The sequence below is a fragment of the Miniopterus schreibersii genome, assembly GCF_964146895.1.
Source record: "Miniopterus schreibersii genome assembly, chromosome: 1".
NCBI classification, from domain to species: Eukaryota; Metazoa; Chordata; class Mammalia; order Chiroptera; family Miniopteridae; genus Miniopterus; species Miniopterus schreibersii.
Genome location: NC_138101.1, coordinates 200,352,275 through 200,371,548, shown reverse-complemented (window position 1 = coordinate 200,371,548; position 19,274 = coordinate 200,352,275). Strand labels below are relative to the sequence as shown.

At 62.0% G+C, this 19,274-nt stretch overlaps 1 protein-coding gene across 1 annotated transcript; it reads right to left on the bottom strand.

Annotated features, from left to right (window-relative positions):
* Positions 1-866: 866 nt before the first annotated feature.
* Positions 867-14,043, bottom strand: TNFAIP2 (TNF alpha induced protein 2). The gene is made up of 12 exons (XM_081140484.1): positions 13,976-14,043; positions 11,039-11,393; positions 10,082-10,709; positions 8,036-8,150; positions 7,748-7,870; positions 7,469-7,569; positions 6,832-6,930; positions 6,148-6,259; positions 5,143-5,265; positions 4,763-4,918; positions 4,498-4,619; positions 867-2,606 (listed from the first exon to the last, which is right to left on the bottom strand). The coding sequence occupies exons 2-12, from the start codon at positions 11,376-11,378 to the stop codon at positions 2,465-2,467; spliced, it is 2,061 nt and encodes a 686-aa protein (XP_080996610.1). The 5' UTR covers positions 11,379-11,393; positions 13,976-14,043; the 3' UTR covers positions 867-2,464.
* Positions 14,044-19,274: the final 5,231 nt, after the last annotated feature.

Sequence of the window (19,274 nt, the reverse complement as noted above, 5' to 3'; positions counted from 1 at the left end):
GCGATGATCTGCCCTTTATTTTTTTATTTTTTTACTCACACTGGCCTCACCTAGCACCCTGACTCACCCACCCGCCTCCCCCTTTCTTAATCATTAAGTCTCAGGACAATGGTCCTGGTCAGCCACCAGTAGTCTTAAAAACCAAGCCTCGGGGCTGGTGACCACAGAGCCAGAGTATTGGTTGAACCGGAGATAACATCTAGCTGTGTTTCAGCCCCAGAGCAACCCCACTGAGTGCATTCTTGCAAAACCAGCTCAAGACACGCCACGGCTGGTGTCGGGACCAGGTGCACTGGTCGGCCGCGCCGTACTCCAGCCATCGCGGGCCAGGTCTCTGCGCACGAGCTCCCTGTGGCTCCGGGCACCATCCATCTCCCTAACCAGTCCTTACTTTCTTGGCTGCAAACTCTTTGTGTCTTTCTGGGCTCCGATGTGTGCAGGCAAACAGACCCTTTTAGTTTAGCAGCACCCTCCCTGGTGAGCTGGGCCTTCCGTTCACAGGCTGTGGGCTCCTCTGTTCACAGACGTAGCTTTCAAGGTCGACTCCAGAAATATAAACATAGTTCCCACTGAGCCCTATGCGTGGAGTTGAAATGATTGCCTAGAGTCCTGACATCTCTGTTCCGCATCATCCTCATTAAAAGACTGTGGGGAGATCCTTACAGGTGAGGAAACTGAGGCACAGAGGGTGGAGTGAGTGGCAGTGCCCACAGCAGGCCCTCCCAAAACTCATGCTCACCGGTGAGGAGGGGCAGGCGGTGCTGTGGGGTGGGACTCATTGGGGACTTGACACAGAGCCAGGAGGACAGATCTGCCCAGACCCCAAGATACCTAGCCCTGCCCCCCCAAATAAACCACTCCACAGCCACTTCCGAAGTCATCTTTATATCAAGCTCTCAAAACCCAGATCCTGTCCTGAGTGTACACATACAAAAGCAATACTATCAAAAATAAAATTAATTACATCGGGACGCAAACTCCTACAAATGTACAAAGGCTTTTGTGCACCATTTACACGGGCCAGTTCCTGGCCAAGTACCTGGAAAGAGGGGGACAGACCCAGAGAGCTGGCCTGACCCTGGTGGCACCCTCAGCGGCTGAGTCACACCTGAATCAGAACCGCCCCCTCTTGCGCTGAGAGGGTCTATAGGGTGGACAGAGGCCAGGAGGGTGACTGAACTCCTGTCTTCCTGGGGTAGGACAAGGTGCCCTCCAGGCCAGGGGACGAATGGAGAAACTGTGGTGGGCAAAATTATGATCCCCCAAAGATGCGCACGTCCTAATCTCTGGAGCCTGTGACTGTATGAGGTTCCATGCGAAGGTGCATTAAGGTTGCGGGTGAAATTAAGGTTGCTAATCAGCTGGCCTTACAAATAGGGAGAGGGTCCTGGGTTATCCATGTGGGTGGGCCAAAGGTAGGCAGGGGGTCCTTACAAGTGGAGGAGGGAGGCAGGAGAGAAGTGCTATCACGTGAAAAAGCTTTGAAATGGATGGGGCCATGAACCAAGGTTTATGGGAAGGTGGCTTCTAGAAGCTGGAAAAGGCAGGAAATTCTCCCCCGGGCCTCCAGGAGGAACCCGGCCTGCCCACACCTTGACTTCAGCCCGCTAGACCTGCATGAGAACTCTGACCTCTAGAACTGAAAAATGTCTTGTTTTAAGCTACTAAGCTTGTGGAAATTTGTTACAGCAGCAGTAAGACACTCATATCGGGACAAAGGGGTCAGAGGTCAAGCTTACCTGGCCCAGACCTCAGCCGGACTCCCAGGTGGAGGAACCATGAAGGCAGCCCCTGGGCCTGGGCCCATCCTCAGGGGATGCCTGTGGGCAATCAGAGAGTGCCCAGGGTCTGAGCGGCAGGGGTAGTGGGGCAATCTGGACGTGGCTATGACGCTGGCTCTGGCCCCAGCTTGCGGTGTGACTCCCCTGCCTCTTTTTCCAGGCCCTAGATACGAGCTCATCCTTCCCTTTTCTCTCCCAGCTGCCTTCATTCCGCAGACTTGCTGAGCCGAGCACAGCGCAGCCCCGGGTGAAGGAGGCAGGGTAGGTAAGGCCCGGCCCCTGGCCCCAGGCACTCAGGCCTGGCCACGAGAAGGGCGGTTCTGAGACAGAGTGCGAAAGGGCCCACGGACGCAAGGTGTCCCAGGACTGCTGACCCCTCACCACTCTACCTCCTTAGCGCAGGCACTAGCAACTGTCGTTTCTCAGGTGTGGCCTCTTTGGCTCCTCACAGTGGTGCTCCCACCCCACCGGACTGGTAACAAACTGGGGCCTGTCCAATTCCAGCTGCCCGTGGGCCTGCACCATGGCCAGGGCTGGGCAAAAGCAGCTGCAGAAGATGGGGCACCCGTGAGGGCCCGCGAAGCCAGTGCTGGTCTGAACGGCCCCCAAGTGGGGTGACTGGCCCAAAGCGGGTGTGTCCGATGCTTGCTGGGTCCCCCAAGCAGGCCAGGCCATAGGAAAAGCTACCCAACCTTTATAAGTGAAAATAGGGACTTGAAGGGCTCCTGTGTTCTCATGCTGATGTCCAGGATGCTCCGGATGCTCTTGACTTCACTGCTTGACAGGTTCCCCTTGATGGCCAAGATGGAGCTCAGGTGGCCTTTGCTGGCAAGGAGAATGTCCCATCAGTTGAGCCTGGTCACCAACACCCCTGCTCACACCCCTTCCCAGGTCCCTAGACTCCTGGCCTGAGCCACAGCATCCTGTTGCCAACTCCCTGCCTACGAGGGTCCTCTCTCTCCTCCTACTGAGCTCCAGCAGCTCTGGCCACCTGTCCGGCCCTACAGCGCTCCGAGGTCCTGCCCACCTCAGGCCTTTAACTGGCTGTTCCTCCTGGAATGCCCTTCCACACACCCTTGAGATGACCAGCTCCTCCCACCCTTCAGGTCTCAGCTAAAATGTCACCTCCCCCAGAAGGCTTTTCCATCTCAACAAGTCAGAACCTCCTGTTGGTTAAATAATCTTCACAAGTTGCGATTGTATTTCTTTGCCCCATCACCTCATTATTACTACAGGAGGGAGAACTGACACCTGCTCTGTCTTGTACTTCATTGCATCCCGGTGCCTAGAACAGAGCCTGGCACCTGACAGACCACTCAGTAACTAATTGTTGGTGGGATGGGTGGGTGGGTGGATGGATGAGTGAGTTGATGGGTGTGAGTGGGTGATGGATGGGTGGTTGGATGGATGGATGGATGGATGGATGGATGGATGGATGGATGGATGGATGGGGGTGGGTGATAGATGGATGGGTAGATGAATGGATGGATTGGTGGATGAGTGGGTAGGTGAGTGGGTGGATAAACAAATCAATGAATGAATGGATGGATGAGTGAGTGAATAAATGGATGGATGGATGGATGGATGGATGGATGGATGGATGGATGGGGGGGTGGATGGATGGGAGGGTGGGTGAGTGGATGGATGGATGGGTGGGGTGGATGGATAAGGAATGAGTGGGTAAATGGATGGATGGATGAATGAATGGACAGATGGAAGGAGTGAGTGGGTGGATGGATAGATGAGTGGGTGGGTGGATGAGTGGGTAGACGGATGGGGAGGTGAATAGATGGATGCATAGTTGGGTGGATGATGGATGGATGGATGGATGGATGGATGAATAGATGGATGGGTGGAGGTGGATGATGGATGGGTGCATGAATGGGTAGGTGGGTGGATGGATGGATGGGTAGATGAATGAGTGGGTAGATGGATAGACATGTGGGTGGGTAGATGAGTAGATAGCTGGAATGCTAGATGGGTGGTTAGATGGGGAGATGGCTGCTTGTATGGGTGGCTGAATAAATGGCTGAGTGTGTAGGTAAATGGGTGGCTAGGTGGGTGAGTGCAGTGGATCAGCCAGGGGCTAGACTAGGCTCAGCTATCAATCCAACTCAAGGCCCATTCAGACTTTCTCTTCCATGTCAGAGGACTCAGCCCAGAAAAACCACTTCCTTGGCTCACAAGATCCTCAGGCAGCCTCCAGCCTGGAACAGGGACCCAGGGCCCAGGGCATAGGTCCAAGCCCCGAGGATCCCTAGGCTGCGTGGTGGACCTCAGCTCATCACGGACTTGCCACGGCCCCTAGCAAGTCCCTGGTCTCTCTGGTCTCAGTTTCCCTTATGAGGGGCAACATCATATAGGCTGAGAGTGGGGACTATGGAGCCAGACTGCCTGTATTTGTCATCTTAGCTCTGTGTCACCCTGGACACATGCCTTTAGCTCTCCAGGCCTCATGTGTAAATCAGGGATGAAAAGCATCGGCCTCGTAGGGCCACAGTGAGGATCAAAATGCATGAGCCACCGGAGAGCCTCGCGTGGCAGCTGGTACAGCCAGCAGCTGCCAACAAAGGTCAGCGCCAGGGCTGCACTGTGTGGCCAGCACCTGAGCTCCACGCACCCAAAGGGGCTGAGTGCAGCCGCGCCAGGCTCTGACCGCGGTGGGGGCCGGCAGGGCCATACTGACTGCCCAGGTCCTGTGGTGCCCTGTTCTCACCTGAAGTCGGGGTAGCAGGTGGCGTAAGTGGCCACCTCAATCTTGATGGCACTGGGGTCTTGCAGGCGAATGATCTCGGCGAGTGTAGGGAGGGCTTGGTGCAGCCAGGTGGCCCGGGAGCCCTGCAAGCACAGGCCTGGTTGGAGGGAGGCTGCCCCTTCTCCAGAAGGGCACCCAGGGGCCCAGAGAGGTTCAGATCAGAACTGATCAAGTCTGGAGAGGCCCAGAGGAGCGAGGGCAGCCATCCCAGGTGGCCGGGGCTTACGTTCTGCGTGCAGAAATGTTCGATGAGGTTGGCATTGGCCAGAACCTGCCTGGCTAGTTGCTGCTGCTGCTCTGCAGTCTTGAGGACCACTTGCCGCTTACTGAGCTGCACGATGTATTCCTTCACCAGGTACACGTGGACAAGCTCCATGAGCTCCTGCGAGGGCCGGGGGTTGTGTGTGAGCCAGCCCCTGCTCGGGAGCTCCCGCCTCCCGCGAAGCCTCAAAGCCAGGAGTTAACGAAGGGGCAGATGCCAGGGCAGAGGAGTGTATACGTGTGCATGCGTGTGCGTGTGTTCACTGGGTGTGCACAGACCCGTCAGCATGCGTGCCCAGGCTGCACCCCCAGCCAGGCCCAGCCCCCAGCCCAGCGGCTCCTCACCTCCCGGAAACAGTCGTGCAGTTCCGAGAACTCGGGCAGACTTTTTTCCATGATGGAGACAATTTCCTCCAGGGTCTGCACAGAGGCGGCCCAGCGGGTCTGCGTGAGCCTCTTGAACAGCGGCTGAGACGGGAGAAAGGCAGGATGTCTGGGCCCGCCCTGCAGGGGAAGGGCTGCCAGCCGCAGACGTGCACACACAGACACGCATGCTGACATGCGGGGTGGCCCAGGGGCCAGGGGACTCAAGGGCTGCCAGAGGACCAGGGCAGGTCACAGACAGGAAGTGGAGGGGGGGTCTGTGTACCCTTCTCCAAGGACACCCAGCTATGGCTCCTAAGAAGCAGCCTGCCTGCCCTGAGGCATTGTCCACTGCCCCCTCTTAAATAAAGTCCTGCATAAACAAGGCCTTGTGCTTGACTGGTGCCAAGTCATCCAGGGTCATGGTCTGGCCTTCACCACCAGCAGGCCACCCACGGCCTCCCACTCTGGTCACTGGGTATGAGGTGGGCCCCCAGGGAGGGCAGGCATGGAACCCCTCCTGTTTTTCTCCAGGGACCCTCACCCTCTGCTAACGTAACTAAGGGCTTTCTGTGGATTTCTTGGTCCCAGCAGACGTGGTGGTGGCTGCCAAAGGCTCTGAGCATCACAGCTGGGAGTCAGGCATGGGGACAGGTGGGGGAAGGAGGACTGGGGGGGAAGGGAGGCAAACTGTGTGCAAGCTTGGGGACTGGGCCGAGTCTAAATGGGTGGGGGGGACACACTGAAGCTTTTCGGTGCCCTCTCAGCCCCAGGAGGCCCCTCTGAGGCCAAGCCCCAGGCTGAAGTGGTGGGGGCGAGGTCACAGACTCCATGACCCCCTCACCTGGGCAGCACCAGCCTCTCCACATCCAGCCCCACACAGTGCCTTCCACATGCCAGTCTTGGCTCCTGCCATTCTTCCCCACCCCTCCTCGTGTCCCTGCAGCACTAGGCTCAGCACGGCCCAGGGAAGGAGGCTTCAGCTACCTTCAGTTTTAAGAACAGGCCGTGGAGCAGGGTGTCAAAGCCGTGGCTCTTGAGCTCTCTCAGGGGGCCCAGGATATCCTGTGATGTCTGCCACTTCTGTTCCACGGATGTCCTGGAAGGACATGGAGGCAGGGAGATCATATCAGCCCTGCCTAGCTTACAGCCCACACCCAGAGAGCCATTAGCCCAGGGCGAATCTTCCTAAACCACCTCCTCTCTCTCTAGAACCCTCAGTGGCTCCCCATTCCCTGTGGAAGCAAGCCCAAGTTGCCCCATCCATACTCCCCAGGTAGGCCCCAGCCTGCTCACCCCCAGCACACACCCATTCCCATCCTCTTATAACTTAGGGCACATGGCTCAGCCTCTGCACACCTCAGTGTGCTCATCTGCTTAATGGACATAATCAGTGCACCTACCTAATAGGGTTGTTTAAGGATAAGACAACCAGTTAATTCTCTGCCTGAGTGCTTGACCCACCAGCACTTAAATGCTTCCTGCTGTGGCCAGCCCTGCTCATTTCCCCACAGGCCTTCCTTATTTTAATTCCACATCTGTGCTTAAGCTGCTCCTCACCTCCCTCCCTCCCTCCCTCCTTCCCTTGCCTCCTCCTACCAGCTACCCCTTCTCTCCAACAGGCAGGGCCCATGCTCTGCTCCCACCCCCCCCTCCCAGCTCCCACCTCACCGGAAGGACAGACAGTTGTTGATGTTGGCCATGACATTGGCCCTGTAATTTCCCAGCTGTGTGCACCTCTCCAGAAATTCATCAAAGGCTCCCTGGTAGCTGGTGAAATAGGAAGGGGCACTTGCAGGACCAGCACAAACACTGGGACAATGGCAGCCGCCTGGGTTTACCCAGCACTTTTCCCGAGGGCTATTGGTCCCCCACAGCTCAGGACGGCAGCTAACCCCTGAGCATCCTGTGACTGACTTCCTGGCTCTGGTGTACCCCTGTGCATCTGGGAGATGGGGGGGGTAGGTAAATGGAGGAGTCCTCAGAGGTGGGGAGGGAGGCAGCCAAGAGACTTGTGGGGTAGAGACTGGGGGGTGTCACTGGGGGGTGTCACTGGGGGGTGTCATCTGAAGGGGATGCTCTTGTGAGGCATCCTCCTTGTGGCTGAAGAGGGCTCTGCTGGGAGCTCTGCCCAGCAGAGCAGAGGCACTCAGTGCCCGGTTGGGGGATGCAGGGGGAGAGGACTCCTGCTCAAAATGACAGGCACTCTAGGGGCCGGGAGGGGACACTGATCTAGCTTGGATCCCCAGTTGGGGCACAGGGAGGAGGCTGTAGGGCCCCCTCTGGGCCTGCCCGTATACACACCCACCTCCTCAGAAATGCAGCCAGCACCGCCAGCAGCACCTGCTTTATCTGCATGCCCAGGTCAAGCGTGATGCTCTCGGCCTTGGCCTGGCCCTGGGAGATGATCTGCAGGGAGGGAATGAGCTGAACGAGGGTTGGGTAGGGGTGGGAGGCATGCTGGAATGAGGGGGCATGCTCAGAGGTGGCGCGTGTGCGCACACAGGGACGCACAGGGTGGGATCTGCACCGGGCACGGCTTGCTCACACGGGGCTGTCCGAGTGTGCGAGGGGTGGGCTGTGCTACCTGCATGATATCGATGGCGAGCTCACTGTGGCAGCGGCCGTTTAGCCTCTGGGGGGCCACATCCTGGGCCCAGTGATTTGACTCCAGTTCCAGGGCTCGGGCCATCAGCTCCTTCACACTGGTCTGGGGGGGAGAGAGTCAGGTCAAGGTAGCAAGGAACCCATCAGCCCTGCCCACATGGAAGTCCCTGTCAAGCGCCCTGTCCATGTCCTGTTTGTCCCTGAGCCTCCCCTCCGTTTCCTTCCTGCCCCTCCCTCGCCCTGGCCCTGGAGCTGTCACTGGACTTACCACCTCATTGGACAGGAACGAGGCCTCTAGCATTCGGATCTGCTTGGGGGGCAGGAGGCTCCCCAGCTTGATCCCCTGCAGCTCACCTGCCAGCTTGGGGCTGTTGATGATGTCACTGTGGGCAGAGGGGGGCTGGAGTGAGGAAAACTGCACCCACCCAGCACCATCCCTGAGGCGAGAGCCCACCTCCTCAGCCTGAGTCTCTGTGGGCCCTGAACTCCACTGTCTGGCCCCCACTGTCCCCACATCCCTGTCATCCCATCTCAGATGACGGGTCCTCCATCTGTTCAGTTTGGTTCGGGTCAAAAACCTTGGAATCATTGGGCCTCCTTTTACTCTCTCTTTCCCTCATCTACTCGGGCTTCAAACCATCTCCCCCACTGATCAGCCTGCAGCCACCCAGGCCCGATGCCCAGCCACCCCCATCTCTCGCTTGGCTCATTGCGGGAGCCTCCTCCCAGGCCTCCCAGCTTCGGCCCTTGTTCCCAACAACCATCCACCCAGCGGGCAGAACCTGCTCACCATCTCCTGCAAATCTGATCTCCCCTCTCACACACAGGAAAGCCAACTCCCTCTGGCAGCAGCCCTGAGACCAGCCACCCGCTCTCCGCCTCCCTCCCACCCTGTCTCCTCACTGCGCCCCAGCCCTGTGGTCCCCCCTTCCCCCCAGGCCAGTCCTGCTGCCTGCAGAGGCTGGGCGAGTCCAAACAGGAAGAGCTGCCCACAGGCTCCACAGAGGCGGCTCCACTTGCCCTTCTGGAGCCTCTGCAGGATTCAGGACCCCAGGATGGCCCAGCCCTGGCACTCCCTCAGGGGCCTTTGTCTGCCAGGAGGCCCAGGAGTGACCCTTTCTGCCCCCTTCAAAACCTGGACACCACGTCCCTTTGCTCCCTGTACTTCTGGCCACACAGGCCTCAACAAGGCCTCCCTGAGCTCCCCTCCTCAGGGCTGCACGCCCGCTGGCCTCCGTTTCCTGCTGTGTTGGGCCCCGGGCTAACCACCGTTTCCCCTACCTGCAGAGGTTCGGGAGACCAGCTGTTTCCTGGTGAGTCAGGACAAGCAAGAAGGAACTGTTTCAGGGCTGGCCTGGCTCTCCCACAGCCCCTGCCCTGTGCCACTTCCCTGTGCCCTGTGCCCTGCTGACGCTTCACCCGCCGGACCTGCTGGAGGCACCAACCGAGCCCACTGGCCACCAGATGTGTCCCCGAGACCCTCAGATGCTGCTTTGACTGTCTACTCCTCCAGGCTTCCTGCAGGTTTTACACTTAGGGCTGGGCCAGCCCTTGAGGACCCCCTGGCCTCCTGTGTTGGGCATTTCCACACTCAGTCTCTCCCCACCCAGCTTGTGCTCAGAGACTCGTGGAATCTGGGAAAATCAGGGGACGCCTGAGGCTGTACCCACGGCTACCAGGGACCCTTCTGCTGGCACAGCCACCTCCCACCGCAGGAGCTCCAGGCCTCTTGGCCAGAACCCAAATCAGCCGTGGGTTCCGTTGGGACCCTGCACAACAGGCGTCTTTCCAATGGGCCTCATGGCCCAACCCCGCCCCTGCTCTCTGTGCTTCCTGGGAGGGCCCCCAGTAGCCTGTGGATAAATCCAAACATTGAGAATGCCTCTGGGCTCAGCGCCAGGCCCTGGAGGGTGACCCCCTCTCCGGGGAGCCCTGTCCTGGCCCAGCCTTCTTCCCCCCTTCCCTCTATTAGCCTGGGAGCTTGCCCAGCGCAGGGACTGGCCCCTGCTCCAGGCAGAACCCCATCTGGCGCCTCCTGCGCTGACCAGGCCAGGTTAGGTCCCTGCTCTGGGCTCCCACAGCCCCCCCTCCGCCAGCTCTGGATTGTCGCTGCCTGCCCCACCCCGGTCCATGAATGAATGAAGTCCCGGCCTTCCTCTGCACCTGTTTCCCCAGCTGCGGAGTGTGGCTGAGGCCCCGGGCAGGAAGGATTCCGAGCGCCAAGCGGGCGCGCAGGGCAGGACTCCTGGCTGCAGGGCCCCCCCGCGCGTGGAGAGACGCCTCCGCCCGCGGACCAGCCCCCCCCGGCACTCACTTGGGGTACAGGTTCTGCACCCACAGCAGCAGCATGTAGGTGTCGCGCTCGCACAGCTCGAACTGCGCCAGGGCCTCCAGCTGGGCCGCGAAGTGCGCGTGGTAGCCCTCGGCGTAGGCCGCCACGACGGCGAACTCGGCGGGGAACAGCGGCGTCAGGCGCTCGGCCACGGCCTCCAGGTCCTCCTTCATGGTGCGGCCCATGTGCAGGAAGGCGCGCTCCGCCTCCGACAGGCCCTCGGCGCCCGCGGCCGGCCGGCCCAGGCGCTCGGCCGCCTCCTGCGCCACCGCGCGCCGCCAGAGCTGCAGCCAGCGCCGCGGGCGGGTGGCCGCGAGCGCCGAGGGCGCGGGCTCCGCGGCCGCGCGCCGGTCCTCGCGCTCCTGCTCGGCCAGCACGGCCAGCGCCTGGCGCAGCCGCTCGGGCGCCGCGTCCAGCGGCCGGCGCAGCGCCCGCAGCACCTGGTCGCGCAGCAGGACGTACAGCGCCTCCACCTTGCTCTGGCGCCGCAGCAGCTCCTCCGCGCTCGCGCCGCCCGCCGCCGCCGCCGCCCGCAGCTCGCGCTCCAGCTGCAGCAGCGGCGCCGCCGCCTCCAGCCGCCCGCGCTCCAGGTCCGCCATCAGCTCCTCCACTGCGGGGCGGACACCGCGTCAGCGCGCCAGCCGCGGGCGCCCCCCACCCCGCACGCACCCCGGGGCGTCCGCTGGAGGGGCGGCTGGGAGCCCAACAGGCGAAGGGAGGCACCCGGCCGGGCCGGCCGGCGTCCCCCGACGGGACTGACACCTGGTCCGCCCCCTCCCAGCCTCCCCAATAGGTGGGCGCGCAGGTGGACACCGGGAGGGCGCACCCCCTCAAGCCCGTCATCCTGCCCGCGCTCTCTGCGTCCCGGGGCGCGCGCAGGCCCCTCGGCGAGCCCCGGCAGGCGCTGACCCGGACCCCAGCCCCGCGCGGCGCCCCTACCTGTGGGCGGCCGCCCTGGCGGGGCCTGCGGCCGGCCCTCCTGCTCCGCGGGGCTGGGCTGGCCCTTCTTTTTCTTCCTGCCTTTGGTGAAGATGCTGAGCATGCCGGCCAGGCCTTTGGGCTTCTTCTTCCCCGAAGGCTCTTCCCCAGCCCTCTCCGGCGCCGCCTCGGCCTCCAGGGCTGGCACCAGGTCCTCCGAGGAGGCCTCGGACGCGGAGGCCTCGGACTCCGCCTCTGAGGTGGAGCGAAACTTCAGGGGGCTTCCCTCGGGGAAGTCAAGGGCCCCCAGCGGCGTCGGCTGCTGGCCCCCGAGGCTCTCGAAGGTCATTATCTTCAGCATCGCCCTGGCTGAGGCCTGCGGGTGGGCAAGGGGAGGCGGGTGCCTGGTCGGGTCACGGCTCACAGCACACAGCAGGCGGGCCTGGTGGCAGCTCTGAGTGCGCTTGACCACTTGTCACCCTCGGGATCACCAGGGCTCTGGCCTTCTGCTGACCCACAGGGGCACCAAGGACTCAGCTCCTCCCTCCCTCTCTCCCTGGACACTGGTTGCTCAGCACCCGCAGTTCCTGTTCCCCTCCGGCCCCTCCCAGCATCACCAGAGCAGGGAAGCAGCTGAGGAAGCCACACCTCCCAGATGGAGGGGCCTCGGCTGCGTTTTGGCAAATGTTTCTTTGACAACCCACCCTCTGGGCAGGGGGCTGCAGGGCCCCCTGGATCCTGAGAGGCCCTGGGCAAGGGACAGAGCGTGGGCTGCGTCCCATTGCGCGGAGCAGGAACAGAGGTCCAGAAAGGCAGGGAGAACCGAAGGCTGGCGGAGGCAGAGAGCAGCCCAGTCCCACCCTGCATCTCACCCAGCTCTTCCCTGGTCTTGTCTGGCTGCTGGGACCACGAGGCAAGCAGAGCCTGACCCCCCTACTCTGGCCTTGGGGCTCTGTCCACAGAAACCATAGCACCCCCTCCGACTCCAGTGGGTGGGAAAGGACTTTGGAGAGCCTTTCCCACGTGGTGGGGACAATGCGACCCAGGGCTGCCCGAGGTCACACAGTAACTCGGACTGGGACCCAGGCTTCCTGCTTCTCCCTGCCTGCTCCCAAACGGGGTGATATCATCACAACAGCTTCCACTTTCTGTGCCCCTCCTGGGTGCCCATCCAGGAGGGTGTTTTCCTCATCTCACAAAGCTGACACAAGGAGGCTTGAAGTGCCCCTGTCGCCAACAGCGTGAACTCAGAGCTCATCGCCTGCCTCTGGGTCCCCCATCACCCTGCAAGCTGCACTCAGAAAGGCAGGCCCCCCTCGTGCCCGGCAGCACCCTCCGAGCGCCTTGACTGACCACTGTCAGTGCAGGGCCAGGATCAGTGGAGGGGAGCATGGCTGGCCCCAAGTTGAATGAACAGGGCAGAGCTGGGAGTGGGGAGCAGTCAGGGCCAGGCCTCCCTGGTAACTGGGGTGACCCATAGCCATAGTGCCTGCCCCACCCCCAAGAGTAAATATACCAAGTCATGATGCACGCAACAGGGTGACGGAGTCACCCCTGCAACAGTCCCGCCAAGCAGATGGGATGACCCACCATCCAGAAGACACTGAAGTGTGTGTGATAGAGGGGGGCATGCTTGCCCCAAACGCGGCGGGTGGGCGTGCGGGCTCCCATGAGGCCTGTCGGACTTTCCAGAGCCCCGCTGCCTCCCCATCAGCCCGCCCCCCTAGTCCCATCCCCCTGGCTGCTCATCCCACACTCCCCAGCTTGGCCAGGGCCGCTTGGGGCCAGGAAGCCTGGGTTGTTCCCACGCCCACTGGCTTTACCAGGTGCCCTGGGCAGGGTCCTACAGTTGCTTCCTGTGCAGTTTGGTCTGGCAGTTCCACTCCAGAATCAAGCAGGGGGTGCTCTAGGGAGCCCCCAAACCAAGGTCCCTCGGTGTAAGGCCACTGGGCACTTCTGCCTCCCCACCCACTGCCCCCCAGCATCCCCTCCCAATCCATCCCATTTTCAGGCCACGCACCCACCCATAGGAGCTGGTCTGGCCAGCGGGGGGCGGGGGCTGCTCCGCTCCACCCTGGGGGCCTGGCCCACCTCTGCCCTCCTGCTGGAGCTAGGGAGAAGCCATCCTGAGCAGTAGGGCTGCCACCAGCCTCCTCTGCCCTCGCTGACCCCCACCTGCTCTGTCCCCACACATGCTAGGCTCCACCTGGCCTCCAGACCTTGCTCTGGCAGGTCCCCGCGTGGCATGGCCGCCCCCTCGCCCGGGGCTCCTTCTTGTGGCCCTGCAGCCCCCTGGCCCATGCCAGGCCCTGACGGAGCTGCAAGCCCACACAGCCAAGTACCAGCCCAGAGCTGGGGCTCAGAAGGGGGTGTGTCCCGTGTCGCCGTGTGTCAGGCTAATCCTGGTGCCCAGTGCCGCCGCGGTGCGCATTCCGTTAACCGGCGGCCTTTTGTTAGGTACGCCAAGATAAGAAGGGGCTGCCCTGAGTCACATTGCTTGGCACAGACTCGCCAACAGGGCACTCGGGCCAGACCTCCCAGTTCCATTTCACTTTCCTTCCCTCAGGGTCTGGCGAGGTCGCGGCAACCTCCCCGGGCCAAGGCTGCCGCTCCTCTGGGCCCGCAGGGGAGCGCGTGCCCAGCGCCCAGAAGGGGAGCCCAGGCGCAGCGGGTGAAGCGCCTTCGCCTGGGTCGCAAAGCCAGCCTCCCTCCCCCGTGCCCCTCCCCGGGCCGAGCCCCCATCCTCTGTGCCCGCGCGCGCAGCCCCTTGGGGCCCGGGCCTCAGTTTCCTAAAAGTGGGGCTACGGGGGTGGCCCGGGGCCCTACGATCGTCCGCCCCCTCGATCCCCCCGCGGCGCGGGCCGCTCCCTCGGGGGTCGGGCGGGGCGCCGGGGTCGGGAGGACCCGCAGCCGCGCGGAGCGGTGGGGACGGACGCCTGGAGAGGGGAGGTCACTTACTGCGTCCGCCGGCCTCCGCTGTCCCCGCAGAGCCTGGCGCTGCCTGAAAAAGCCTCGGCCTCCGCTCCACCCCCGGGCCCAACCCCCGGCCCCGCCCCGCCCCGCCCCGTCCGCAGCAACCGTGGAAAATCCGCGGGCCGAGGCCCAGGCGAGCCTGGCGGGGCTGCCCAAGTCCCTGAGCCACGGGTCTCACGCGAACCACCCAAGGCGGTGCTGGTGCGTGTGTGTGTGCGTGCGTGTGTGCGTGCGTGTGTGCGCTCGCGCGCGTGTGTACATGCGTGTGTGCACGTGTGTGCATGTGTGCGTGCGTGTGTGTGCACGCGCGCGTGTGCACGCGTGCGAGTGTGTGCATGTGTGTGTGTGTGTGCGCGTGTGTGACCACCTCCCACCCAGCGGGGCGGGTTGGCCTGTGCACCCTGCCGGTGCCCCGACTGCTGGAGCATCGCCTGGGGCGCGGGGACCCTCACCCAAGACTGACCTGGATCCACCGGGAGCTGACCCATTGTTCACCGACGGCTTCTGATTGGCTAACTGGAAGTCCTCCCACTCCGCCACGCCCCCAGCCCCCCAGCTCAGGACCACGTTTCTTCGTCACAGAGCCGGCACCCACCCCAGCTCCGGGAGCCCCTTCCCCACCACCAGGGGTGCCAGGACAGTCCCACCCTAATAAGAGGATCGCCACCTGTGGGGAGAGCCGTTCCCACTCTGGGTATCACTGTGGCCTCATAGAGGCATGGGGAGGGGGCCTTCTTGGAGGAGGTGTCCTAAGGGAAAGGGGGCTGGCTGTAGGGTGGTCAGCTATTGACAGAGCCCCTGGCCGGGTGCCTTCATAGGCTCTCATCAGGCCTCGCTTGAAATGGGGAAGTGGCAGTGATCACACAGGCAGGGCAATGGCAGAGTTGGAATTCACACCCAGGCCCCGAGGACTCCTCCTGGGACACTTCCCCTTTCTGGGACCCGGGCTGGGCCAGGACAAGCTCCTGGGGGCACAAAGGCAGGACCCCAACGTGATCACCCTTCAGCCCAGCTTTGTTCTCCCGCGGTGCGGCCTTGAGCAGGACACAGCCCTGTCTGCGCCTCAGTTTCCCCCTCCAAGCCCTGTTTCTCCGGGTCTGTTATGGGATGGGGAGGGGCGCTGGTCTAGAGCACCCCAGCAGCTCACCCCCTGGGCTGTTTCACATCCCAGGAATTCCTGCCCCCTGGAAAGGCCTAGTCATTCAGGAATTTCCCGGCTGAGCACCAGCTTCCCTTCCGCTTCTAGCCCCAGCCTCTGCTCCTCCCCTCTTTTGTTGGCTCCCTGACTCCTCCACTGCCCCGTGGGCCTGAGAGGGACCTTTGGCCGGGTGGGCGGGGTCTCGGAGCTGGGGTGGCCCCTTGGAACTGAGAACTTCCTCTTAGTCCTTGGGACTGGTGGTCAGTGCCAGGTTTGGGTTTGGACATGGATCCTGTCCCTGAGGAGACTGTGGGAGAGTGAGGGGGCTTCAGGAGGTGAAGTGAGATGGACTCCACCCTTCAATCCCTGAGGGCTGGGGGATGAGCCAACAGGGCCACAGTCCCCAGGGGCTGGGTGGGTTATTCCATCTGCTCCCCAGATGAAGGAGGAGACTAAAGGCCAGGCACCCCAAATTCAGCCGGCCAGCAGAGGCCACGGGAATGAGCCACGGGGGTCCTGGCTGGCTGCCGGCTGCAGGCTGCAGCCTCGTTGTGCAAACGGTTCTTTCCTGTCAGGCTGCCACTCCTAATAGCAAACAGATTGGGAAACTGAAGCTTTCTGGGTCATGAGGGGAGGCGGAGGCTCCCAGGCCCGCAGATCCCGCTGTCCAGCAGAGCCCGGGACCCTGATCAGCAGGGGCAGGGATGACACTTCGCAGGGCAAGTACTGGGCGGTCGACCTGTCCCCCAGCTGCCCAGGCCACCCATACCCCCTCTCCAGGGCTTCACCTGAGCGGCGGCCAGGGCCAGGGCCAGGGCGTGGGAAAAGCTGCCCTGCCCTTGTGTGTTGCATCGGTCACCTCCCAGGGGGTCAGGGCATGTATGTGAAGCCCTCAACGCGAGGGAAATTCTCTCAAAGTGGGCTGCAGAGGGCCGCAGATGACAGCTTGGGGGGGGGGGGAGGGATGACAGGGCAGGAGATTTCTTACCCCTCTGACATAGGAGGAGTGTCCTCAAGAGGAGAGGCAGCCAAGACTTCCACCCTCAGCAGGAAAGAGCATCGTATGCTGGTGGGAGTGCTCCTGGCCAGCTGCTGTCCACCCCCCGCAGGGCAGCGGGCGGCTCCGCCGGGCAGGAGGGCAGCAGCCAGAAGCGGCCTGGCAACGGGCCTGCAGGCATGCCCAGAGGCCGTGTGCCAGCACCTGGCCAGGAGCCGCAGTCGGCTTCTCGCGTGCAACGCAGGGCCTTGGACCCACCACACGCAGAGGCCACACGCGTGAGGCTCTGCCTCCCCTCCCTCTGCTCAGAAGTGACAGCTGGCTTTTTAAAAAAAACTGTGGTAAAATATGCATAACAAAGCGGACCGTTTGACCATCTACGGGCACAGCTCGGTGGCATTGGGTACATTCACACTGATGTGCAGGTGTCACCACCGCCATCTCCAGAGCGTTTTTCACCTTGCAAAACTGAAGCTCATTGGACACCAACGCCCCTCTCCCCCTTCCACCCAGCCCCTGGCGACCACCGTTCTTTCTGTTTTCCTACATTCGACTATTCTGAGCACCTCATGGAAGTGGAATCACACACAGGACAGTATGTGTCCTTTTGCAACCGGCTGATTTCTCTTAGCATAAGGTCCCCAAGGCTCACCGTGTTAGACCGGGTGCCAGACGTCCCTTCCTTCACAAGACTGAAGAGTCCATTGTTTCCCTCCCGCCCACCGGGGGCCCTTGGCCTGCCGCCTCTTGGCCGCTGTGGGTACCGTGGCTGTAAGTAAGGGGCTGCAGACCTCTTCCCGACGCCGCTCTCAGTCCTTCGGGTGACCGGCTGCTGTTGGTGGAACTCCGCAGGTGCCGGCTCCCTTCTAAGCGCTCTGCGTGCATTGCCTGTCTTCACCGGACAGTCTTATGAAATGGGCCCTCCTTCACTCTCCCCTTTTCACAGATGAGAAAACTGAGGCACAGAGAGGTCCTGTCCTGGGTCAGTCAGTGGCGGAGCTGGGGGCCCCGCTACGCGTTGCTCCACCCCGATGTTGATCAGTGTGGAAATGCAGTTTTATGTGTTTAAGTCAGACACAAGGAGGGACTGCCAGGCCAGACGGCTTAGATGCTGACATGGGAGGTTTAACTGTCCTCCACTCTGCTTTCATCTTTGGGGGGGGGGATATTTCCTAACATTTTATAACCTTGTTCATGAATTGAGTCTTCACCTTCATCCTTGGGGGGCCCCCAGCCTCATGGGGTGGTGCTTGACCACGGGTCCTCCCTCTATGCCTTGTTGGGACTGTCCCAGGGCCTTGCTGGGGACAAGCGCCTGGGAAGAGGGGAATGGAAAGCAGAAGGGGCACATTCAGGTGCTGGGGCAGCAGGTGCACAGGCCGAGGGGGAGTCTCTGGGCCTGGTGGCACCCCGGGGGCCTGGCCAGTGGCCTTGGTCACAGGGCGGTGCTGCCGGAGGGGTGGGCTCCCCAGGACCAGGGGACCAGGGCGCTCGGGGATGTCGCCCAGCCCTCCCCCCCGGCCTGGGCCCACTTCCCTCTGTGAGATGACTTGCATTTCCCGCTGCCCGGCTCCTCAGTCCCGCTCCTCCCTTTACTTCTCAGGCCACCACCTGACCTGCAGGGACCCTTCCTGGGGCCTCTTGTTCCCGGGGATGCCCCACTCACTAACTGCACTGGGTAGAGCCATTGTGTCTTGTTCACAGATGAGGAAACTGAGTCTCAGAAGGGTAAGCAAGCTCACAGGTTGAGGCCTCTAGGGTCAGGGGCTTTCCCTCAGAGAAGTCACTTGCTCGGGGTCATTTGCAGTCCTGGGCTGGAGTCAGCTGATTTGCCCCGTGGAACACGGGATGGACTGGACAGCTGAGCAGAAGCACTCTCCCAGGCAATCTCTCCCTCAAGGACACTTGCCCCCACGTGAAGATGTTTACTCGTGAACAGCCCCTCCCCTTCCTTTTTTGCCTGGCAGATGGGGAAACTGAGGCCTAAGGGGAGATGGCTGCTGCAGGGTTCATGGGGCAACAGGACCCACAATACTGGTGGCCTTCCAAGGAGTGTAGTGCAGGAGGGCTTCCTGGAGGAATCACCCTCCCAGGGCATCGGGGGCTCTCCATGCCGGCCCCCGTCGCCTGACCTCTCTCTCCTAAAAGGGCCTGGCCTTTCACAACAGCTTTTGGTGGTGACGCAAGATGGGCAAGTTCCACCTCTGTCCCTTCAGGCCTGGAGCTGCCCTCGGAGCCTTCTAGTCGGCGTGATTTCCAGGAAAGCGTCCCTGGAGCCTTGCTCTCCACTGGGTCCCACCCAATGACAGCGGGGGAACCCTCCTGGGAATCCCAGTGCTGAGCGTCCCCGGGCCGGGGCGGGGGCAGGGAGGCTGCCCAAACCACCAAAGGGCCTGCCCGCTCCTGGAGCTCGAGCGCCGGGCGCCCCTCAGCCGACACCCACAGGCTCTGGGCGTCCAGACTTGGGAGAAGGAAGGCAAAAGGATGGGGGCTCGGCACGGGGCCCACCTGGCCCCTGGGAGCTCCATCACCTACACCGGGGCCTCAGTCTTCCCTGCTGGAAATGGAGCTGGCACTGCTCTCGGGGCCAGCGAAGCCTTACAGTGGACTGTGTGTAAACAGCAGCACCTGCTCCCCTCGGGAGCACGCGCTGTAAGCCAGGCCCTGAGCACAGAGAGGTGGAGTAACTTGCCCAAAGTCACACAGCTAAGAAGGTGCAGCGCTGGGGTCCCAGCCCAGAGGCGTGTGAATCCAGAGCTGGCTCTCAGCCCTGCCCGGGGAGGAAAGCCTACAGCAGCTCGCAGAGCCCCGCACAGGGCGGTGCCCCCGACACCGCAGGACTGTCCGCGGGATCCCTCTTAAGGTCCTGAGACCTCATTATTTGGGGACTTAGTTCTCACGGGGTTCAAGAGGGACCGCTTCACCCCCAACCCAACCGCCACAGCAAAAGCAGGCTCCCCACGCCCGCCCGAGGCTCCACCATCCAGGTGGTCCCCCGGTCATCACTTTCTGCAGGCTCAGTGGTCCTGAAAGGAGCCCTGGTTGCTCCAGGGAAGGACCCAGAGGAGATGGAAATAAGGAGACTTCTCACCTTATGTCCTTTTTAATTTTGAACTCAGTGAACAAGTCACTATCCAAAACACTATCAA

What these genes read in the sequence shown, in the direction of transcription:
- TNFAIP2 (XM_081140484.1), bottom strand. Translation starts at nt 11,378, where the DNA reads ATGCTGAAGATAATGACCTTCGAGAGCCTCGGGGGCCAGCAGCCGACG. An exon ending in GTGCAGAACCTGTACCCCAA is followed by an intron (nt 8,151 to 10,081) that starts GTGAGTGCCGGG and finishes CTCTGCCCACAG; the next exon opens with TGACATCATCAACAGCCCCA. An exon ending in AACAACTGTCTGTCCTTCCG is followed by an intron (nt 6,260 to 6,831) that starts GTGAGGTGGGAG and finishes ATGTCCTTCCAG; the next exon opens with GACATCCGTGGAACAGAAGT.